Genomic DNA, 25,619 nt, shown 5'->3' with positions numbered 1-25,619 from the left:
CTTGATTGCCTTTGGTGACAAGTATATGGATTTTCATTGGCTTCTTCTATTGAGTAATGTTGCAGTGTGCCAACTCCCTTCGGTTAGGGTTTGGGAGAACTGACAATAATGTTGGAGCAAGGAAAAACAAGGTTACAGCAAAACGGCAGCATGGACGATTAACTGTTGGTAAAAATCTAATTTAAACCTAATCGACAATGATTTGATCAATAGACTTAAATCAATCTTTAAGTAAACACAAATAAAAATTAAGCTTTGTGGTTGAGTTCTATGCGTTAAACAGAGTAAGGAATTTCCTAAAGGTAATTAGGCAAAAAAGAGATAGAACAGAAAAGAATATGTATTAATTCGAATAAATTGTTACTTGTCACTAGTTTCAAAAACTTAAACAAGATAAAAAATTGAAGAAATACAACAAGAGACAGAAGGAAAAGAAGTGGGGGTTGAAAAAAAGCTATTGGTTTAAATTACTCCTAAAATGTTAAGTTAAATTATTTCTAGATAAACTCGTTTGCGAGTGTGATTGGTGGTTGTTGATATATTTTTTCTTCTGCCTTTAGCCGTCTTTTATATTTGTTTCTTGATTAGGCTCTTGATCTTGATCTTCCTAGATTCTCGGATTCTCTGCATGCTTATCCTTTCATTTCAGGAGTTGTATTTGAATTTCAAATTCCTCTTTGATCTGCTTCTTCTTTTATCTCTTATCCCAGCATTTGTTCGTGCTATCTTGACCAATACTTGATGTTCTTTCCACTTCACTTATACCATGTCATCCCTTATGTCTTGTTTGCACCCTACTGACAGAGGAATCCAACTTCTAGCACCAACACTAACACACAGGTTTTAGTCATACACTTATTTATTTATTTATTTATTTTTGCAAACATGGCAAGTATATATATGTTCTAGTCCGGAGAGATAACTTAATTAACGCAAGCTAAGCAAAGAGTTTTTCCTCTTTTTTTTTGTGTGCGCTTATTTTCAAAGAAAAATGGTAGAAATCTCAAAAAATTTATTAAAAATTTTACCAAATATTTTATATAAGTGTAAGATTCACATTGACTCATATTGTGTAGTCTTACACGCATATAAGACATTTAATAAAATTTTTAATAGATTTTTGATGTCTCTAATATTACTCTTTTCAAAGAGTTTAGGAAAATTTGACAATCTAACCAAAAGTTTTTATAAAAAAAAGTCAATTGTAATTAAGGGGTGTTTTGGAAAATTGATTAAAAGTTAACTTTTTAGTTTTTTTTTGTGTGGCTATTTTGTTACTTTATAAGTAAAAAAATGTGAGAAGTGATGTGATTTAAAATAAGTTAAAAGTTAACTTTAACTAAGTTGCCAAACAACCCTAAAATAGCTAGTTTTCAAATTGAGATAAAATTTTATAAGTCATGCTGTTCAATAGTTTTGTAAATTTGATATAACTGGGAGCCTTTAAAGTTTTCTAATAAATAATACAATAAGCATTATAAGTTTAGTATAATTAAATTGAATTCATTTTTAGTAATATTAAGGCCATCGAAATAATAGTAAAAAATACATTCAATGTAAAAGAGAAGATAATATTAATTTTATTATGAATATAAGTAATAAATTGTTAATAAAAATGAGATTAAATATTATGTAATTTAAAAATTTAAAAATAACTCAATATAAGTTAGCATAATTTATTCTTTTGAATTTTTGGTAAGTCTTTTAATTAAAATAAAATATATTTTTTTAACTTTTTCATTTTTGACTTTATTTTAATTTTTAAACGTGGAAAAAAAACAAAATGAGTTTATTTTATCTTATTTGGCTTTTTTAAAAAAAAAACAAAAAAGCCAAAAGTAAAGTAAGGGAGAGTCTAACAGAAATTCCACTTCACTTTTTTTTTTTTTTTTGATAACTGAGTGTCCGGGCCAGCTTTCGCGCACCTCGACTAATCTCAGGGCCCTGAAGTTAACGACCGGACAAACCTCCAGTGGCCCCAAGGTGTGACTCGAACTCGAGACCTGTGAATTTTATCCTCCAAGCTTTACCGCTCGGCCACTTGCCTTGGGTTTTCCACTTCACTTGATAGCAAGCCAAGTGAAGAAGCTCGCGCTCTCTCTCTTTCTCATCTCATTCATCATTCGATTCTCAATCAAACCATGGAAATCGATGAAATACAAGAAGTCCAACTAGAAGAACCATCTCCATTACCAGCAGTAGTAAAAGAGCCTCCCATGATACACCGCCTCGATGAGTCGGTGGTGAACCGAATCGCCGCCGGTGAAGTGATCCAGCGGCCTGTCTCCGCTGTCAAAGAACTCATCGAGAACAGCCTCGACGCCGACTCCACCTCCATCAACGTCGTCGTCAAGGACGGCGGTCTTAAACTCATTCAAGTCTCCGACGACGGCCACGCCATCCGAGTATACCTACCTCCCTCCCTTATTTACGTCTCAATTCAAATTCAATTTCTCTACTCTACTCTACTCTATTTGGTATTTATTTCTGTTGAATTTTTTGATATTGCCATTGTTGTTGTTGTTGTTGTTGTTGTTGTTTGTGATATGTATATATTTTGTAGTATGAGGACTTGCCAATACTATGCGAGAGGCACACGACATCCAAGTTGTGTAAGTTTGAAGATTTGCAATCGATTAAGTCGATGGGTTTCAGAGGTGAGGCCCTGGCTAGCATGACCTATGTTGGTCACGTTACCGTCACCACCATTACCAAAGGCCTATTGCATGGTTACAGGTATGTACGTCTCACCATCACCATATCTATCACCCACCAAATGTCTTCTATTCTTGCCTTTCCCCTCACTCTGTTTGGGAACCTAGGAGAGAGAAAAAAAAAATTATATAAAATAAAAGTTAGGAGAGAAAATAAAAGAATTAAAAGAATTGTGTTTCTCTTCCTCTTATTTAGACAATGAATAGAAAAAATATAAATATAAAATAATAATTTCTCTCATATTTTATTGGTTAAACTATATAAAATAAAATTAAAAAAAGAAGAAGAAATTTTTTCATATTATATTATTAAAACAATTTTTTATACGTGTGAGTTTTTTTATTTCTTCTATATCTAAAGGGAAATTTTAGTGTTATAAAAAAAATAGTGATTAGTTGGTTTTTTTCTCTCCCAAACTCTCTATTTTGGTTTGGAGATTCAGAATGAGGGTGATGAGAGAAATAGGTTTCTCTCCATTTCACCCCACTTCTCCTCACTTTACTTATTCAAACAAGTGATTTGAAAATTCAATCTTAAAAAAAAAAAAAGTGATATGAACCAACCCTTTTCTTCCCAAATCACCCAATCCAAACAGGCTTAGGAAATGAAAAATCTTTTTAATTTGAGGTTTTATCCCTATTTTTGATTATTGATTATTATTATTATTATTATTGGGCTTCTTGTTCAGGGTGTCATACAGAGATGGTGTAATGGAGCATGAGCCCAAAGCTTGCGCTGCTGTAAAGGGGACACAGATAATGGTAGGATTTGGACCTTTGACCTTGGCTTGTGCTTCTTCTTAGGTACACCTTTATGATTTGAGTATCATGGTGATGTAGGACAAGTAGGGGGTTGCACTCTCCTACTGGCAATAAGCCTAAAATTAATATATGCTAGCGAGAAAACTTGGGCTTTTGGGGCTGATTTTAATTGTGTTTTATGGCTAAATGGTTAGCAAAACATAAGAGGTTTTTCAAAAATTTATTTGGGGTAACAAAAGGGTAGGGTTTGAAGAATGAAAACACAAGATTTTACAGATTGTTTCAGGGCTAAATGGTTAATCAAAGGGCTTCAAACTTTGATGTTCAACAAGGCTGATTGCCTTTAATGGTTCATCAGAGGACATAGGCAACAAGTTAGCCACCTCAAGGTGCAAATTTTAAGCAGGGCTGACAGGAATTTTCCAAACTTGTAGTTACTTTAACGATAAATATCATCCAATTCTTTGCTTTCAACTTTTGCTACTTCAGGGACAATACATGTAACTTCAATTGGAGGCTTTCTCAACCTTCATAATCTTGTCATCGTTCACCTTGGGCATATCTTGTTTGTTTTCCTTCGCTTATAACTCCAATCGTGTGAGGTTATGATCTTTAACAACAATTTTCATTATTTGTGCTACTTGTAGTGCATGCTTAACACAATTCTTTGGATGCTACATGAATTATGAACTTGTAGTAGGCTTAAAACCATCTTTAAATTCAACGAATTTTTGGTGCTGGACTTCAAGTGTCAAGTGCCCTAAGTCTTTTCATATATTCTCCAAACAACATATTGGCATGTCTTGAAGAAACAAATTGTTTGCATGAATTTACTTGATAGGAATATACTTCTTTTGAAGCTTAAATTTCATCTCTTTCCATGTGCTTATTGGTTGCACTTCCAATCCTCTTGTATTTTCTTCAACACATACCACTACATTTGTGCCAAACCTACAAGTTTCATCTTAACAAATCTCACCTTCAATCATTTATCCTATCATGATAAAAAAAAGAACTACTCAATTGAAACAAGCTAATTGGAGAACACTAAAGGATCATCCCTTCTTTCAAAATTTGAACTTCTATCTTACATTGTTTGATCTATTGTGGCAAATAGGATCTCCCACTTTGTAAGAATATAGTGGGAAAACCTTAAGCTCTAATACCAAAACTGATGCAACTCTAGTAGATGTAATGCAAGTTTGTCAGGCTGCTAGGATTTGTTTTTGGGCTTAGGAGAAAAGAATTTATGTGGAAAAATTAAGGCTGTTCTGGGGCAATGAATAGTAACCCATGACAGTATGGGAGTTATTTAAAAGGGCTTGGCTTTAAATTTCCCTGACAGTATGAGAAAAATTAAACCTTTCAAAAGGGCTTGGCTTTAAATTTCCCTGAGCACGTGGAAACAAAAGCATATTGAGGGAACAAAATCAAATGCCATAAATTCTAGAATTATTTGGAATAAAATTTCACTAGATTGAATATGGGAGTTATTTTCATTGTAAGACAAATTAAAGATTTGTTCTGTAATTTAAATTGTATGAGGCACAATGGGTTTCAGGACACAAAAAAGCAGTTTATAATTGATGAGTTATAACTTGGGCGTTTCATAAAAATGTTGTTGTGCATATCTAAGTAATCCAATCTTTTGATATTTTTATTTTCTATTTTTTCTTCTTTTTGTTCATGTATTTCTTCAGATTGAGAATTTGTTTTATAACATGACTGCTCGGAGAAAAACACTTCAGAACTCTGCTGATGATTACCCAAAAATAGTAGACTTATTAAGCCGGTTTGCCATTCATCACATAAATGTGAGCTTCTCTTGTAGAAAGGTTGGTCTGTTGACCCTTGATTCTTAATTTTTCCATTTTGTGAACAATATTTTCCCTCTCTCAATTCTTCATATGTGATGATTAACAATTTCCCACATTAAACTTCCACTGTACTTAGCATGGAGCTGCTAGGGCAGATGTTCATTCAGTTGCGACAGCTTCAAGGCTTGATGCAATCAGATCTGTTTACGGAGTGTCAGTTGCGCGCAATCTGATGAAAATAGAAGTTTCAGACGATGACCCATCTAGTTCAGTTTTTGAGATGGATGGTTTTATCTCCAATTCTAATTACGTTGCTAAGAAGATCACAATGGTGCTTTTTATAAATGGTACGTATGAATATTCTATTGTATATTGGAATTAATAAGTAACTGTCTAATTATTGTAATCCATTGAGATTTATCATTACCCACAAAAATAAAAAATGGAGGTTTATCATTCTTAGTTACATCTATGATCTTATTTGGTTATTCATTACTGATATGCTCACTAATCTTTTCTGGCTACCCCTTAACATAGATTACTATGAGGGAAAGCAAACAAATAGCAATCGGTATTGTATTCATTCAATTTTTTTTTTCTTTTCCTCTATTTTACTATCTAGATAGATTGGTTGAGTGCAGTGCTTTAAAGAGAGCTATTGAAATTGTTTATGCTGCAACCTTGCCGAAAGCATCAAAACCTTTCATATATATGTCAGTTTTATTGCCACCTGAACATGTTGATGTGAATGTACACCCAACAAAGCGAGAGGTATGAATGTTTCTTCTCAAAAATTGATGATTAGTATTGCTAAAAATAATTATCATTGTAGATAAGACTAATGCTACACAAATAGAAAGGTGTGCATAATTTTTGTGCAGAATGATGTGGTTGAAATCCATTAAGATGGCTATCTAACCAATTTTAAATGTTGGACCGATTTCCTAATAGTTTATGCTTTTGTGATAGTTGACGATCTAACCATCAACAACAAAGGAAATTGCTTGGAGAAAGTGTCAAGGAGGCACAAGCTATACACAACTGAACAAAAAGAAAATTAAATAAATATTTTTTTAAAAGGTAGACCATCTTTGTAAAATAAAAAAAAAACCATTTGCTCTCTATTCCATAATGCGTCAATAAAATGCCAAAATCTTGAAGGGTCCTTCCCTGACTTTTGACATCATCTTTCATTTCCCCATCCTTGCCATTCCTTTTCGTTACCAATTACCATGGAGCTTTGTCATCATTAGTCATCGAATTCCATTTCTTTGAATTTTTGCTCGGGTGTTTTGTTTGTACTTTTTCTTAAACTCCTCCATGAACACCATGAAGGCACTACTAGGTTTCATAGTTTCCTTCACCCAAAGAGTTACTAGTAGCAATACTTTCTACCTCCCTTGTCCACCATCAACACCGACTTTGCTACTCTTCCACCACCACAACCTCCATCACTTGGTTTTGATAAGTACTTCCATCATTATGCTCTCTACCAATTGTAAATCCCCTTCTTCTAACCCTAAGCAATGCAGTAGACCAAAATTTTCCATCACCCTAGAGAGGTGCTCTTTACCTTCAAATGATCTCTTCTTCGCCAAAACACCTTGAACAACTAGATACCGTCAGAATTTTGCCCCCATGAAGCACTTCATTTCTTTCATAATTGCTCCCTTTTTGTTGGATTCAACTTTCTCTCACCATCATTTGTCAATTCTTCGATAGATTGGATAGTCTTTGTAAGCTTCCCCTACATCCATGGAGGGCACCCTCCTCAATGTAAATGTTGTCTTGCGCATTTCCTTCAATTAACTGTCCTGTTGACCTTAGCTTAACAACTTCATCAATCGGAGGCCCACACTTAAATATAAACCTTCGCCAAGTCGTGTAGGCCTCTTGAGATCTCTTCACCTCTAATCCACCCAAATCCATCCCATGAATCTATTGGCCCAGGCCACCAACATTTTATTATAATTGTTGTGAGCTTGAAATACAGGTCCCTCCCCTCTTTTGGTGAATTGGGCCCTCTGTTCAACCAGCCCCCCAGTGTCCAACCCACCAAATGATCTGACCTGATATCAACCCACCAAAATAACAGACCATCCCTATTGAACTAACCTCTTCTTTGACATTTCCTTTGCGGATCGTCTCCTCTCCTCTACTCACTGTCGTCATTGTTCACCATCGAGTCTCTGTAGAACAAAGCCCAACAATACCAAGAAGAGGCAAAATAAAGATGAACAATGGAGCATCAAGATGGAACCCTTACTCAGACTGAAGAGAAGAAACCCCCAATTGAAACATAAGCAAACCACAATAAAAGACAAAAAAGAGGAAAAAAGTATAATGGATTCCTGTTTCTGGGGAAGTAAGCTTTATAAATGAGTTAGCGTCTATTGAGAAGACTAGAACATGGGAGTTGGTTTCCTTGTCTGCCAATAAAAATTCCCTTGCTAGTAAGTGGGTATATGAAATTCAAATCCACTCATGGTTATGTGGAGTGTTATAAAGTGCAATCCAATGTGGTTTTCTCAAGAGTACGGGATTGACTATGAGGTGATTTTTTTCCTGTAGCTAAGATGACCATTTTTCACACTTACAACCTCGTTGTTGGAAACACTCTGAGCTGCTCTTTTTTCTTGTTCAGTTTTATCTGTACTAAAATGTTGGTTTAAACTTTTCAACCTCATTAGCGCATTATATAAATGCAGGTAAGCCTTTTGAATCAGGAAGTTGTTATTGAGAAGATACAATCTGCAGTGGAGTCAAAATTGAGAAACTCCAATGAGGCAAGGACATTTCAAGAACAGGTATATTTTTCTGCAAACTTGGTAGCTTATAGTTTAGTGATGGTAAACAAATATTATTAGTGGTCATGTCATTTGTATTTATGATTTAATTGGGAGTTTGGGCAAATTACAATCTTAGTCCCTGTTGTTTTTGTTTGTCTCTTGTGTTAATTTGGTCCTTGTAGTTCTAATTGCATCAATTTTATCCCTGAATTTTTCACTTTATGTCAATTGAGACAGGTGGTAGATCCCTCTCCGTCTAGTCCTATGCTTAGGAGCAAAGATTCCCCAATTAATCCCTCAGCTTCTGGTATGAAGAACATTTTCTTTCGCATTTGGCTGGTCTCATCTATTGGCAGATCTATTAAATGTATTGTTATTTTGGATTTGCTCCATTGAATTGTCCAATTTTGTTGCCTTACTACAGGGACAAAATTGCAAAAAGTTCCAGTCCACAAAATGGTACAAACAGATTCACTGGATCCTGCAGGGAGGTTGCATGCCTACTTGCAAGTTAAACCTTCTAGCCATCATGAAAATAATTCCAGTTTGACATCTGTGAGGTAGGACTTGTATTTAGTCCAAGTTCATCCCTTTTTTTTTCTTTTTTTGGGATAAACAGTCCAAGTGCATCCATTTACTTTGGTAACTGAAACTGAAGTACTTCTAAATCTTGCCACATAACAAATATGCAAAATATGCAGGCAAGGATGAGTGTGATGTTCTCTAACGTGCACACAAGAATTAATTATAAATTATTCTCAGAATCATCACCATTCAGTTTCTTCATAGTAATCAATTTGGGCAAATCATCATCCTTAAGTAATGGAGGTTTTGCCTCAACCATGAGAAACCAATGAGGATGCAAACCAGTGAAACAGAACAAACTCAAGTCTATGACACCAAAAAGCTGATTGTTCAAACCAGAAGTGGACTGCTACAGTTCAGCCGAACTATCTTTAGGCCCAATAGTCATTGCAAATGCGACAAATAAAAATGAACCTCAAAGGTGTCCTCCTATAGCCTGGTTCGTACCCATAGACTTGATTCCAACAAATATTTTGCTGGGCAGTGCTACAAATCACATATTTAAAAAATGACCCCTTATATTCCAAAAATAATACAAAAAATGAAAACTTAAATCAAACAACTTCAAAAAAAAAATCTACAAAAATCACCATGATTACCAGGAGGGCAAGACAAATTAGATTGTGTGTTTGCCCGATCACGGCATTCATACAAATGCTGAATTATGCTGATGTCAGCATAACGTTGTGCCTCTTTTCTCTTTTATTATTTTTCCCTTTTTAATGTTTATTTTTAACTACAAGAAGTGCTGTTGGTCCTTTAAGCTTGTTTGTATGACCACATACATGAACAATACACGTCCCTTGAAGGCTGACACGTGCAAGTGTGTATAATTAATGATGTGTAAGGTACATGCCATTGATTACTTGCCTGTGACGTTTGGTAGGTTAGGAGGTATCTACACTGGTCATGATCCATGAATAAGTTGTAGATGCATATTTAGTTATTTTATGATTTATGATTTATGAACTCACTCCAACTGCAGGTCTTCTATCCGACAAAGGAGGAACCCAAAGGAGGCTGCCGATCTAACTAGTATTCAGGAGCTTATTGATGACATTGATAACAAATGCCATTCTGGTATGTTTTTACCAAATTCACCATCGCTGACACTGGAAAGTTTTCTTAAAGTTGAATAAATTTGGATAATTCTTTCCAATAATGTATCTCTGTAGCTCTGCTGGACATTGTAAGACACTGCACCTATATTGGGATGGCAGACGATGTGTTTGCTCTGCTTCAGCATAATACTCACGTATTTCTTGCCAATATGGTGACTTTGAGGTAATAATGCTCTTCGATGCTTCTTAAAATGATGGACTTAAATTTCTACTTATCGATCTTTCTGGAAAACAATGATACCATGATGAATTTTGTTGTCATATAATTTTTTGTAGGACTGACCCACTTGCAGGTTCTGAAGAGTAAACTATTTGAGCTTGTCTTGCTTCTTGTCTAGTTCAAATTGGTCTTGGGGGCACTGATTACTCAATGCTCCACTTCTATGTCTTCAGTTATTGATTCTTTTTTATCATTTGCTTTTATGCCTCCATGTATCAGCAAAGAGCTCATGTATCAGCAAGTCCTACGTCGGTTTGCTCATTTTAATGCAATACAACTAAGTGACCCAGCCCCACTGCCTGAGTTGATTATGCTGGCACTGAAAGAGGAGGATGTAGACCCAGAATGCAATGAAAAGGATGAACTGAAAGAAAAGATTGCAGAAGTAACTGATCTTAACCCAAGCAGATTAATTGCTTCAGTTTGCACTTAATTTTGCTCCTGTCATCCTGTTTTGCCTCTGCTGTTGAGTTCATGGATCCTTTTTTGTTTAATTCGTGTATGATTGTTTAGTATTTCTATAATGTTTAAGTGCTCTCTCTCTCTCTCCATTGCTAGTATTATTTTGGTTTTGTTCGCAAATGCTGATCAACTTTATGTATACTATACATTTGTCACATGATTCGTATTGATCAAGTTTCACTTGTAGGGCAATCTGATTGGATCCTGTTAAACTATTTGATCCCAAAATAACAACAAAGCATGTATATATATTGGTTACTTTTCATACTAAACACTTTAGAAGTTGTATCTTGATATTTTCACCAAAAAGAGTCAGAATGGGGTCAGAATCTATTGATCCCGATAATTTCAGAAGTTGCATGAATGATAAAACATGAATCGAATTATGAATCGTGCGATTCACTTTTGATTTATCACAAAAAAAAGTTTGTCCCATAGTTGAGGAAACACTCAGTCGACAATACTTCTACATACATGTATTGATTATATGTTCTTTTCTTTCTTTTGATACTTGAGATTTGGCACTGGTGATCCTTTTTTCTTCCATCTGGCAGAAACTGGAAAAAATCTTATTATTCATAAAAGGCAAACCTTATGTAAAATTTTGTCAAGTGGTGTAAAATGGGTTCTTTCACAATGGCTGGTCTTCATTTGTACTATATGACTAAAGTTAAATTTTTGTTCTTCTTCAGATGAACACAGAGCTGCTCAAGAATAAATCTGAGATGCTAGAGGAATATTTTTGCATCTATGTTGATTCACAAGGTAACTTGTCTAGGCTTCCTGTCATACTTGACCAGTACACACCTGATATGGACCGGGTCCCAGAATTTATACTTTGTTTGGGAAATGATGTAAGTTCTGATATCTATTTTTTCTAACATCCTTTTCTTTCTTTTTATCTTTGTCAATGTTTATAGCAATATGGTAGTACCAAAGGTTGTATTCAATTATTGATTTTACATTACTCATTTTTTTTGACAATTCCATTCCAACAGTAGAGAAACCCATACATAGATTTTTGGCTCCTTTTTTTTTTCAAGAGAGATTATGTTCTCTTCTGTGCTAGAGATTGTACCACTAAGACATGCGCAAAATTGAAATGAATTTCACCCATTTTAATCATGACACATGTTTTATATCCTCGTCTCCATCCCCCTCTAAAAGGTACGAGTTGGGTCTTGGTTTCATTTTCTGTCTTCTGATGTAATTTGCTTATCTTTATTCTATATCTATAAAAAGTTGTTAAAATCCACCTACTCTCCACCTACTTCACCCACTTAAACCTACTCCACTAAACCTAACCCACTACACCACTACCACCTCACCTACTCCACTAAACCTAACCCACTACACCACTACCACCTCACCTACTCCACTAAACCTAACCCACTACACCACTACCACCTCCACTTCACCTACTCCTTACCTACTACACACTCACCCTCTTCTATATATAGGAATCATGAATCATTGTAATAGAAATCAATATATCAATCAATAATAATACATACAATTTATTCTCTCTCTTTCTCTATACATTATTTCTTACATGGTATCAGAGCTGGTTTAAAACCTAGTATTTTCGCTTCCCCGGTGGGCGGCAACCTCACCTTAGCCGCCCGCCGGACCTCAACCTATTCCGCTGATAAAATCAACAAAGATTTGTGCAACTGTAGTCATGTGTGAGGCTGATGGAGAAGAATTCTTCACCTCATATGACGAGACAGTCTGAAACTGGAAACACTGCAACATTCTGCTCTGGAATTCTGCAGCAGCTAGATTATAGCTTGGTTGAGTGCCAAGCTTTCGTTCTTCCACCCACTCTTGAACTTGCCCAGCAAAGTGTGAAGGTTCATGCTTGTGTTGGAGGGACTAGTGTGCGCGAAGATCAGCGCATTCTCTCCAGTGGGGTTCATGTTGTTGTTGGTACTCCTGGTCGTGTGTTTGACATGTTGCGGAGACAATCACTTCGCCCTGTTTACATCAAAATGTTTGTCTTGGATGAAGCTGATGAAATGCTGTCACGAGGTTTTCAAAAATCAGATCTATGATATTTTCCAGTTGCTGCCACCCAAAATCCAGGTTGGGGTGTTCTCTGCCACAATGCCACCAGAGGCTCTTGAAATCACCAGGAAATTCATGAATAAGCCTGGAAAGAGAAAAACCTCATGCTAGAATTTGCGAAGTGATTCGCTGCAGGAATTTTGGCTTTGGATGAAACCCTTACCATACTCCACTCATTCTCTCCAACTGTTCTAACTTTTTATTTTTATTATTATTATTATTATATCAAATAATCAATGCACTCATGTTCCCCACTAACAGTGTCCACTTTTGACCCAAACCATTTTCAATCCATCATTTCTCCTTCACCTTTTGCACCCCACTCACCGACTCTCTCTCCACTTTATCACATGGGTTTGTCCCTCTCTCTCCTCCATTTGATTTCAAAAATCACTTATTTTTATTTATTTTTTCCAAGTCACTTTTCCTCTTTTTTAAATACTCCACTTTATTTTGAAACAATCGCACTGATGTTTTTCATATAATCCATCTATAAATATTTTTTATCTATTTTCTTTCTCCCTTGTTTTCTTTCATTTTATTTTTATTTTTTCAACAAAACACTCCCAAAAAAAAAAAAAAAAAAAAAAAAAAAAAAAAAACAACAACAACAACATTTTACAAACTTGTCATTTCTTCATGCCGAGGATCAACCCCGATCAGCATTTTACACCATAAAAATAAAAAATAAAAAATAAAAAAAAATAAAAATAAAAAAAAAACACAAAACAAAACAAAACACAACCAACACAAATCGGAACAGTGGGATTTTTCTTCTCGCCTATTCTGCCGGTCTTTTCTTCTTGCCACCGTCTTGGGCGGCCCTTGCCGGTGTTGCCTCCGTGTTTCCCACTCCACTGGGCATGATCACTACTCCCTGCTCCTCCACTGCAGCATATGGCGGCCCTCCAAATCGGAACATAAAACTGGCCTTCCGCTTCAGCTCCTTGTTTTCCGCCTTTAGCACACTTATCTCTGCTCGCGCATCCTTATACATGCGTTGGAGCAGAGCCAGTTGGGCGTTTAACTGCTGCACCTCATTTGTCCTACTCTGCAGCCGGTTCGACAAATTTGTAACCGCAGTCATGGTTTCCACACATGACTTCAAGGTATACTGATTGGCCTCCACATCCGACTGCACCGCCATTTTTTGCTCCACCGACCGCATCGGAAAGTTCAACGGAGCAAAACCAGAGGTGTTTGGTTGAGGTTCACGGGCCACCGCACCTGTTATCTCTCCTGTTGACTCGTTGAGGTCGGGAAAGAGAGTGAGCAGACCACGGGAAGATGAGGCCATGTTCTGGGTAGCTGAACGGGAAGAAGAGGCCATGTTTTTTGGGTTGCTGAGTGTTTCCGAGAAGGGTTGGATACAGAATATTTAAAGATTGTTTCAGAATGACAAGTTCAGAGGTTTCAGTCCTGTTTGGTTTCCTCCGCCTCCGCATTGGTTTATATTGACACTGACGACGCGGCCGACACGCCGCTCTGTCGCTCACGTGCCTCGCCGCGTCTCCGGCTCACCTTTTGATGGCTCGACGCTTTCTGTCGGGCACGACTTTTGATGAAGTGGGCGCGCCTTTTGAGGGCGCAACTTTTGATAGCACGTCTTTTCATGGATTGGGCACGCCTTTTGATGGCACGCCTTTTTTGAAAAATTGGGCACACCTTTTGAGGGTGCGACTTTTTAAGGGTCCGACAAGACTCTGTAAACTGTCCCGACATTGATTCCGGTTAGCTCCTTCATGGGTCCGACAAGACTCTGTAAACTGTCCCGACATTGATTCCGGTTAGCTCCTTTATGGGTCCGACAAGACTCTGTAAACTGTCCCGACATTGATTCCGGTTAGTTTCTACAAGGGTCCAGCAAGACTCCATAAACTGTCTTCTACAATGGTCCGACATGACCCCATAAACTGTCTTCTACATCGGTCTGACACCGCCATCCAGTGTCCTCTACACCGTTATGACACCACCATACAGTGTCCTCTACATGGTTATGACACCCCCATACAGTGTCCTCTACAACGTTATGACACCACCATCCAGTGTCTTCACCAATGGTCTGCCACGACCATACAGTGTCTCTTATGCTCTTTTATTTTTATGTATTTTCTTGTTTTGTTACTCTCTCCAAACTCAAGTTGGTTAGTTCCTATCCCCCTTGAGTTTGCGGGGGACTGTTAAAATCCACCTACTCTCCACCTACTTCACCCACTTAAACCTACTCCACTAAACCTAACCCACTACACCACTACCACCTCACCTACTCCACTAAACCTAACCCACTACACCACTACCACCTCACCTACTCCACTAAACCTAACCCACTACACCACTACCACCTCCACTTCACCTACTCCTTACCTACTACACACTCACCCTCTTCTATATATAGGAATCATGAATCATTGTAATAGAAATCAATATATCAATCAATAATAATACATACAATTTATTCTCTCTCTTTCTCTATACATTATTTCTTACAAAAGTCATATTTATTTTTTAATTATTTGTATACTTTGGGTATTGCATCTTGTAGTTTGTGAACGAACTTCAAACACCGAAGATTCACACCTGCTCCTTTTGGTGCTTTTAATTGAACCATCTTTCCTGCTTGTTTACTTAACTAAGACAGCTGTAAATGTCTTTTTCATAATTTCAATTGTGGTAGTAAAATCATGATGATCAACAATGCATGTAACATCTGTCAATTCAAGCTCTTATTCTTCATTCTTACTGTCTTATGAATTATTTGATCCGTATTGTGAATTTTTCTCATAGTTGTAGGTTGACTGGGAGGACGAGAAAAGTTGCTTCCAATCAATTGCTGCTGCTCTTGGAAACTTTTATGCCATGCATCCACCTTTGTTGCCCAATCCATCAGGTGATGGTTTGCAAATTTACAAGAGGAGGAAACCATTCAGAAGTCCCCAAGCAGAAGAAAATTCCATGAAGAATACTGGTATGGGTGTTTCCTTCTGCAGATCCTATCCATTTTATATTGGTTATATTTGCTGACTAACTTGAATGGTTTGACCACCTACCTTGTGTTCTTTGGACCATGGAGAAACCTTGCTGACTATATAACCAGGATCTTCTTTTTTAATTGCTGATAGATTATTTTTGTGAACATCAAGGTTTTCCTCGATGATGTACCCTATAGTCTATAGTAGTAAATTTTTTCTTCTAAGATCACTTTGTTTATTTTATTTTGGCGTTTTGTGTGTGTGATGTGCCCAAGAGATTTTTTGTGTGGTATACCCATGTTTTTGCTTTGTCGTTTGCTGCACAAAGATTGTTTGCATTCAAAGCATGAGATGAGCCATTAAGATTTCCCAGTTTTCTTATCTGGATTCTGAACACACCACTCAAACATGCATGCTTAGTCCAGTGGATGCTCTTAAAATAAGAATTTTTAGTCAAACTTTTGAAATATATATATATATATATATATAAGAAAGAAAGAAAGAAAATAAATAAATAAAAGAAAGAAAATAAAAAAAAAAAAGGACTGGTCTGACCCTCTCGACCCGGTCCGGGTCACCGGTTTTGCCGGTTCGACCACTGAGTTACCGGTTTTTCCCAGTTTTGGCCCCACTCCTGGTTTAGGGGGTTGACCGGACCGGAACGAGGCCCGGTTCCCGGTTCAACCCGTTCGACCGGCCGGTCTGGTCCGGGTTTGAAAACATTGGATAGAATTACAGTTTGGAAATCATTCCAAACACAGCCTTACTTTTTTTGTTTTGTTTTATTTATTTGTTTATTTGTTTAATTTTATTAATTCCTGGGTATTGCATTCAAGCATGTCTGTGGGCCCACATAATAAAAACTTGACTTTATTTATTTTCAGTGAGTGAGCATTACTTAATATGAATATTTGGTTTGTAACTAGGCGAACATGAGAATCACATATAATAGGATTCATAGCTAAAAGGTGTGTGCATATTGTGGTTACAAATGCATTGGGGTTTGTGATCCATATAATAGGATTCATAGTTGGTGAGACATAAATTACTTGTTTAAATGTGCATATATGTGCATACATGTCATAGCTAAAAGGTGTGTGAATTGTATATTCACCTTAAAGTTGATACTGAAGGAAAATTCATTTTAGGACAATCTTGGAGGTTTAGGTCTCCTAAAACTTAAAATCCAAAATTTTAGGCACCCATGATTTTCCATGTGTATTATGCATCGACTAAGACTCTGTTTGGATCATGGATTTGGGTGGAGATTGAAAACCCAAATCCATGATCTAAACATAGTCCAAGAGATGGATTTCCGTCATATGAGCTTAAAGTAAAAAATTTATATTTGTGGTTTTCCATTTGGTTGGCTTATTAAGAAGGTGCTAATGTATGAATGGATTTGATATCTCGATTGAGTTTGTGACACATTATTATTATTATTATTATTGCAAATCATTCTAGATAGTCTCCTACCATCTTTGAGTGTGAAAGTGAAGTGCTTTCGCTTATCTTTTAGGTTTCATAGTGGCAGCCTAAGAGACCTGGACACGAGTACAGACATTGGACACGAGTACAGACATGGGACATGGAATTTTCAAAAAAATTAAGACATGAACATGGGGGATACAAATTATTTATTTATTTTATATATATTTTTATCTGCTATGTATATGAATATTAACAGAGATATGAGAAGCATCGATTTCCATATATTTACTTTGACCCCAAATCAGTTTTCTAAGAGACTTGTCTAGACATAGGACGTGTGTCCATGAAGTATTCTCAACATGTCTTGCAAAAAATAATAATTAATAATTTGACAAGCCATATGATGTGTTTGATACATAGACATGCCACGTGTGTAAGGGTAAGGGTTCCATATGAGAAATGCATCCAACATGTATAGTTGGACATGCACCAAACAAGGATGTCTAAATGGTTTGAGTTTACTATATCACTATGCATTAGACCTTCATTTCATTCATAACAATTTTTGGTTGCAAATACCATTCTATACTAAAAAAATTCAAAACAAACAAATGTTTAAGAAATATGAAATCTAGTGATGTTGTGGTGTCCTTGGACATGAGAATTAGATTAATCCAACACCTAGACACATACCTGCACCTTACACCCATATCCGAGTTATCCATTATGCACTGATGATATGCCATATCATTTGTCTTTGATTAGTAGAATGCACCAGCATAAGTACTTAATACTTGCTCAAAAGTATATGAAAGTGATATAGTACTAAATTTAGGTCAGTTTAGCATTGCAAGGTTTGAAAATGATGTGGGCTTTATTTAGACAAAGTTACATAGGCCACCAAGATTGGGTGAACCTTAGGTTATTTTATGTTTAAAGGATCATAGGATTGGATTGGTGTTGAGAGTTTGATTTTTTGAATGGGAGTCTAAGCAAATCTGTGGTGGTGCATTGAATGGAAGCCAGTATTATTGACTGAAATTCATGCTATCCCTTTATTATTTTAGGTCTTTTTTTCCCCCTTTTGATTCCTATTTTTCAACACACACACACACACATATATGTTTTTGTGAACTTCAATACATAACAGTAGATAAATAAACTGTGTAGGACTGGTATTCCCACTCTAGATAAATAAAACAAAACAATATAAATGGTAACTATTGCCATTAGTATTGCTAGCACAACTAATTGTTTGCTAATTGGCCTTTTTTGCAGGGTATAATGTCTTGTCAGATGTCGTCTTTGCTGTTTCTTGTGGTAGGGGTATCAATTGCCCTCACCCCATGGTTAGCTGCCAGAGGCCAGTTACTAGCCTCTCGTTTTGAGCTGCATGATGTGTGGAGTTTGTTACCTGTAGACTATGAAGCACAAGTACGGACATGGGACACGGCAATTTCTGAAAAATGGGGACACGACAAATTTTTTAATTTTTTTATATTTTTTTTTTATTTTAACACACATTAATTATTTTATTTATTATTATATTTTTTAAATAATGTGTTCTAATTAATTTATTTTATTTTATTTTACCTATGTGTTTATTTTATTTTTTTTAATTAATATGTATAAGTATATATCATCTTATAATATGTATTATATATTTTTCCTATAGTTCAAATTATATATATATATATATATAAACCTATAAACACTCTTCAATTTGAAAAGAGTCTGTATATATATATATAAACCTATAATTTTTTTTAAAAAAAAAGTCTTCGAAGGTTGAAAATAGTCTGTATATATATAAATCTAATTTTAAAAAAAAAAGAGTCTTCAGCTTCGTTCAGCTTCGACAAGGAGAGAGAGAGAGAGAGAGAGGTTTACCTTCGAAGTCGTCTAGGGTCTTCGACTGTTCGATCGATTGATGGAGCTTCGATCTTCGACTGGATGGAGCTTCGATCTTCGACTGGAGGGAGCTTCGACTGGAGGTCTTCGATCTTCGACTGGATGAAGCTTCGACTGGATCAACTGGTTCAAGGAGGTGGTGGATCGACTGGTTCAAGGAGGTGGTGGATCGACTGGTTTAGGGCACTGATGATACTCTTCAATCGATTGATTACTCTTCAATTCAGCAACACTGATAGACTATATTAGGGCGAGTTGATTTTTTTTTAATTAATTAATTTATTTATTTATTTTTACTTTTTAAATATTACACTTGGACCCCAAATAAATATAACAAAATTAAAATTCAGCTCCGTTGTGTCCCATGCCATGTCCTGATATGGACATGCGTGTCCCCGCCATGTCCCTTACAAAAAAATTCATTAAATTAAAGGGACACGCCAAATGGCGTGTCCCGTATGTGTCCTCGTGTCCCTGGCGTGTCCGCGTGTCAGACACCGCCACGGCACCAATTTTGGAGTGTCCATGCTTCATAGCCTCTAGAGAGTGAGGTAGAATTCATAATTTCAAGTTTGATGATATTTGAGTAAGCATTTATATTGGTGGTTTACAGAATTCAATTCATTTATTTATTTCCACTAGATAATAATTTGTAGTTCATTGGTACTATGTTAGTTATGGATATGATTTGTCAATCAGGATTGGCTTACTAGGTAGCTTAGCTTTTCAAACTCAGCATGGTTAGGAAAATGGAGCATAGATTTTCTAGTGATCATTCTAACTATATCATGGGAGGCGCAAATCAAAAAGAAAAAAATAAAACTTTGTATTTTTTTTTTTTTTTTTTTTTTTGTTGTATGACTAACAAGGGGTTGGTTCAGTAGATAAGACCTTCGAATCTCTCGCTCAAGGCTTGGGTTCGAGTTCCATAGTCCCTTGTTGGGACTAAACATACTCTTTAGCGCTGGAGCACGCGGGGGGCCTAAGCTTCAGCCCCAACGTAGGTGCAATGGAGTTCCCTGCAGATATGATGTAGGTGCTAAGGGCAATACTCCCTGGCGGATATGTTGGAGTAGCCTATCTGCATATCTATTTTTGTACCCAAGAAAAAAGAAAAAAGAAAAGAAAAAAGTATTATAAGAATTTTTATTAGTTATTGCACTAGAATGTGGGGAAATATTTATGATGTGCTCTCAAAAGTCTCTTTGTCAACATCATGAAGCCTTTTTTAATGTTGAACCATGTATGTGTATGAATTTTGTTTTGATCTTAGGTTTCAATAAACTCACTGCGCTTATGCATTTGAGAAATCTTTGGTAAACACTTACTCGCTTGCATTTGGTATTTTGTGTTTATATTACTTCTCGAAGTCTTGCCATTTTGAGTTCATGCAAAAATATTTGATGATGATGGATGAAGGTGGTGAAGAACCACTGGCTGCCATAAAGTCTGTGCCCTAAACTAAGTTTGGTCTTGCAATATTTGTATAAGATATGATCCGTTATTAAATCTATTCAAACTCCTGAATATAGTATGTCCAACTGTACCTAGGATCTACTAAATTTTTATTCAATAATTTAAATCGTTTTTAATGTCTGGTGCAGCCATACATCTGACCATGGGATGAATTGTCTGTTTTTGATATAGGGTTGATGTTGCTATTACACCGAAATATTCACTGAATGTATTGATCGTTGATTTCCTTTGGCTTGTTTCCAGACAGATGATTTGCAGGACCATATCATTATCTGTGGATTTGGACGTGTTGGCCAGGTATTGTCACTATTTGCATTTTTTTTTTTTTGATGAATTTGTTTTAAATCATTTGTTGTGGTGGATCTATTTTTAATGTAGTTTATTTATAGATTCGTACCCCAAAAAATAATGTAGTTCATGTATGGATGTATGTATCATGTTTTGTCTAAGAGTAGTATTTCCTTCTGTTGTTCTTTCAGATCATTGCGCAGCTTCTTTCAGAACGACTTATTCCATTTGTTGCTCTTGATGTGAGGAGGTATGCTTCCATCACAATGAATTGATATTCCTGGAATAAAGTCAATTTTGGGGCTGAGAGAGAGAAGGGATTGCTGATTGAATATTCTGCTGAAAATCTTAGTCATATGAGTGTGGGCTGTGTGAGTTTTCTAGTTCCTTTTGGGTAATCTATGCCAGTTTGATGACTATTTCATGTAGTTCTGTTCTAGGGGTATGCCTACTTTGTCTTTTTATGACGTCCATTTTTTATGATAAAATCTAGTATTACTTGCCAAGGACAACATGGGGATTTCAAGTCTATGAAGTGAATATCCAGGATTATCCAGCATTTGGTTCCATATTTTCCTATATTTACTTATATTCCCTGAATCTCTGTGAACATTTTAACATAAATGCAAATTGGCAAAAAAGAAAAGGTACCGTGTCCATGACTTACTGAGAATGTGTTAAATGGTTATGAGAATATTTTACAACAGTATCCAGATAACTGATTTTAGATTTTCCATCATTTCAGTGACTGAGTAGTAGTTGGTTGTGCACTTGATCTTCCTGTGTATTTTGGTGATGCTGGTAGTCGAGAGGGATAGATGATCCTGCTCAAACTTAAATATGCTTTGTGCAGGTTCATTGTCTGACATGCTGCTTGTATTCCTGGCCATGAGGTGCTCCATAAAGTTGGTGCTGAAAGTGCATGTGCAGCAGCAATAACTTTAGATAACCCCGGTGCAAACTATAGAACAGTGTGGGCTTTGAGCAAGTATTTCCCAAATGTCAAGACATTTGTCTGTGCTCATGACGTTGATCATGGCCTCATTTTGGAAAAGGCGGAAGCAACAGCGGTACATTTCTGTTGCTATTTTCATTAGTTATTTCACTCTTCCTAATTGCCTATATAGATTAATCTTACAATTTTATTTTAGGATTATGTTTGAGGATCTCATTATTCTTGTTTGACTTGTGTATAAATCTTTTATCAGTACTAATATATCTTGCATTATCTATATAAAGATCAAATTTTTGTTCAAATTACATCATGTCTTGAGTTTTAGTTGAAACTCTTATAGGTTGTCCCCGAGACCTTGGAACCTAGTCTCCAACTAGCTGCTGCTGTTCTTGCACAGGTAAAAAACAGTGCATCTTATTGGATATTTTAATTTGAATTAGTGACTTGCTACGTGCTTACCTTTAAGTCTCAATTTAACTATTTGTGTACATCGTCTTCATTGTTGAGCACCTGTTTTATGTCCATGCTGGTTCTTTGATCGTAAAGTAGAAGCGGCTGTTGCTTCTCCAAAGTGTTTTGTGATTTATATGATATAATTTCACTTTCACGAGACACACACACACACAAACGCATTTGACTCAGTTAACGCATTGAAAACTGAAGGCATTTGGATCTGATCTTGTGGATCCGCCAGCTGCAATGCAGCAACTCAAACTCTTGTTATTGCTAGGGCTGCAAATGAACAGAGCTGTTCGTGAACAAGCTCGGCTCGGTAGGAGCTCGTTCGAACTCGGTTTGTTAATTTTTTTTTGCGTTCGAGCTCGTTAAATTTTTAATAAACAAGTCCAAACATTCTAAAGTTCGGCTCGTTAGCTGGTTCGTTTAATATTTATTATTTATATATTAAATAATATAAAAATATGTATAAAAAATAAGATAAATATGTTATTTATATATTTAAAAAATATAAATATAAATATAAATAATATTTGATTATAGATGGTACATTTATATAATAGTGGTAGTAGATATTATTATTTTGGTAAAATATTGACTTTTTTTTAGAATGTTTATATATATTGTATATAAAATTGTATAATCAAAGTTTTAATTGTAACTTTAGTCTCATACGTAAGTATGAATTTATAAATTTTTTGGCTCATTAAGGCTCATGACAGGCTCAAGCTCGAGTCAAGCCTAAGAGCTCGAGCTCGGTTCGTTAAATTTTTATTGAGCTCGAGTTTGAGTTCGTTAAAATCTTGATAAACAAGCCTAACATACTAAAGCTCGGCTTGGCTCGGCTCGATTGCAGCCTTAGTTACTACTGTTGGTTGATGCTTGCTTGTGAAATTGTTAGCGTGTGCTATGGAAAGTCAAAAACATTACAGAAGTTTGGTTATTTTGGTTTGGCATCTTTCGAATGTTCTTACTTTATCTTGTTTTTCCTTGTTAGGCTAAACTGTCCATGTCAGAAATAAAAGCTATTATCAACAAGTTTAGGTCCCACCATCTTTCTGAGCTTACCGAGGTACTTATTAATGTTTGGTTTTCGTAATTCGGTTAGTCTTGTTACTTTTGATCATGCCGGATTTTGACTGAGGTACCACAATCAAATATTGCATGTAGCTCTCTGAAGCAAGTGGAGGCTCTCTCGGTTATGGATACTCTCGGATCATGAGTAAACCCAAATCTCAACCCTTTGATTCTTCAGATGATAATCAAATCACTGAAGGAACACTGGTAATATAACCCATCACCCGAAGATAAGAACTGACATAATAATATCAAAAAACAGATCACAAAGAACTGTACAGTGGTTTACTTGAACCCTTTGGTATAAATTGTATAGAAATATAGTTCAATTAGTGGCAGTAGCAAACGCATTTGTTGATTAGTCACATGGACATTTTTGTTCTAATAATGCCCCCTGCATGAAAGGGGCGGCTGTTCTTTTTCTTTCTTCAATTGTATTTTGATCTGATAAATTTTGGTAGGCCCTCGTAAAACTGTCTAAAAGGACTTTCTTATCTCACTAATCACATTGCATTCCATAATCTTACAGTACTTTCTTAGCTGTTAGTTTTGATCATGTTGTATAATGCAAATGTTCAAAATGATATGATGCTACATATAGAGAAATTGTTTTTGTGAGAATGTGTAGATTTATGGATTGGTTGATTGCATTGGATGTTCATCAGCAGGAACTTGTTGCATGTTTGGATTCTTTTTTGTTTGTCTATTGTATTAATAATTGCTTGTTTGGATAATTTCAATTTTAGTTATGTTGCGGTGACTAAATTTTAGATTATTTGTGTTACTAATGTATTTGTTATAAGACATCAAAGGTGAGATTTATTAAATCAGTACATTGATGACACATCAATTAGTTGAAGATGCCCACTGATAATGTGGAGATTTGAGTTTTGTCCTCCCAATTGTAGCTATAACAAAATTCGATATTCTTACTTGAAATTATTTTTTAATACAAATAAATGAGTAGTAGGCCAAAATATATTTTCCAAAACAATATGTTTAACCTAAAAAAAATCATATATAAATATTTTTTTCAAAAAAAGTCCAAAGGAAATATATATATATAATCAATCCTCTTTCATGAAATCACTTCTTTCAGATAAATCTTATTTTTAAGAGGATTAAATAAATTTTAAATTTTCAATTTTAAAAATTATGAGAAAGACGAAAAAGTAAGGCATATAGTTTTTTGTCTTTGAAACCTATTCCGGCCCAAATTTGTTGGTCTTTTACCCAAGCCAGGCCCAAATCTTGAACACCTAAAAAAAAATGAATTAATTTCCAAAAAAAAAAAAAAATCTAAGGTTTTACGTATTTTTTATTTTGAAACCCAGTATTTCAATTTAGACAAGTTAAAGTTCAGAGTTTCATTTGTGTCTCAACGTGCTTCTTCTGTTCATCTTTGTCTGTGTAAAGTAACAAAAAATTATTTTGCAGTTTAAAGTGAAAAATGCGGGAAATTTTGAAGTTTTTTTGTAATTAACCCTTATATATATATATATATATATATTTTTGTGCGTGTGTATATATATAATTTACGTATCTTATTGTATATGTACAAGGATACTTGTATATGATAAAAAAAATTTATTCAAATTTTGACTCTTCCGATGATACTCTCTCCATCCTATTTTATTGGTCCATTATTACATTTTTTGTTGTCCCAAAATGTATGTCCACTTTGAAAGTCAAAATTTTAAATTTAAAAATTTTCAAAATTATCCCTTGTAAAGTAATTATTAATATATTTAAAAAAATAATATTTGAAAGTTCTAATACAGCTCTAATGATGTGGAAAGTGCTCAGGTAGCTTTGATCCTTAATCCATTAAAACATTAATCCATTAAAGTATTAATAAGAATAACATTTGAATTTTGAATTCACCCCTACTTTTGATGACTAAGAATGACATTAATCCATTAAAGTATTAATAAGTGTCTCTTACATATCAGGTAACTTTAATCCTTAATCCATTAAAACATTGATAAGTGTTTCTTATATTTCAAGTAATCCTTCTTACATAGTATGGACGAAATCAAAATTTTATCATTAGAAAAGTCAAAATTTGAATAAATTTTTTTATCATATATATATATATATATATAAGCACACATGTACATATATAATAAGATATGTAAGTTAATATACACACACGAAAAGAAATTAATTATATTCATATAGGGACAGGAATTGAGTCTCATATATTAATTTTTAAATAAATTAATAATTGATATGTAATAACTCACATTATTATAAAATTAATGATATAAAATGTACGTTGTGGTGAAAAAATATAGACACTTATATTTCTAAGCAAACAAGTTATAGATTCTAGTAAGACTAACATAAACATGCATAAATTTGGCGCGATTTCAGAGAATAACGCAAGTGGTGGAAGAAAATATTGCCCAATCAACTTTAATAACAACACTCTCGTGCCTTAACAATGGTGAAAATTTTGTTCGGCCAAGCCTAACCAGACACACATTTAAGAGTAATATTTTCTTAAAAATTAAGCA

General features: G+C 35.2%; 1 protein-coding gene across 22 annotated transcripts; it reads left to right on the top strand.

Moving 5' to 3' along the window:
* Nucleotides 1–63: 63 nt before the first annotated feature.
* Nucleotides 64–23,621, top strand: LOC145789351 (DNA mismatch repair protein MLH1-like). Of its 22 annotated transcripts, XM_082897770.1 has the most exons (22): nt 64–168; nt 2,072–2,405; nt 2,564–2,736; nt 3,404–3,476; nt 5,177–5,311; nt 5,430–5,640; nt 5,916–6,064; nt 8,002–8,100; nt 8,320–8,389; nt 8,507–8,642; nt 9,653–9,747; nt 9,843–9,951; nt 10,228–10,393; nt 11,163–11,324; nt 15,328–15,502; nt 18,216–18,300; nt 20,568–20,621; nt 20,804–20,862; nt 21,466–21,682; nt 21,908–21,964; nt 23,021–23,095; nt 23,194–23,621. In XM_082897770.1, the coding sequence occupies exons 2-18, from the start codon at nt 2,142–2,144 to the stop codon at nt 20,856–20,858; spliced, it is 2,211 nt and encodes a 736-aa protein (XP_082753896.1). In that variant the 5' UTR covers nt 64–168; nt 2,072–2,141; the 3' UTR covers nt 20,859–20,862; nt 21,466–21,682; nt 21,908–21,964; nt 23,021–23,095; nt 23,194–23,621. The 22 variants fall into 22 exon arrangements, with proteins under 22 accessions (XP_082753896.1, XP_082753918.1, XP_082753916.1 ...); XM_082897792.1 differs by lacking the exon at nt 64–168 and having other exon boundaries at nt 2,053–2,405; nt 11,163–11,235; nt 18,216–19,399; XM_082897790.1 differs by lacking the exon at nt 64–168 and having other exon boundaries at nt 2,053–2,405; nt 11,163–11,235; nt 15,322–15,502.
* Nucleotides 23,622–25,619: the final 1,998 nt, after the last annotated feature.

This window comes from Camellia sinensis, chromosome 12 (genome assembly GCF_055761805.1).
Source record: "Camellia sinensis isolate YWXY chromosome 12, ASM5576180v1, whole genome shotgun sequence".
Classification (NCBI taxonomy): Eukaryota; Viridiplantae; Streptophyta; class Magnoliopsida; order Ericales; family Theaceae; genus Camellia; species Camellia sinensis.
The sequence above is the reverse complement of the archived record's forward strand: the minus strand, read 5'-3'. Positions and strand labels throughout refer to the sequence as shown.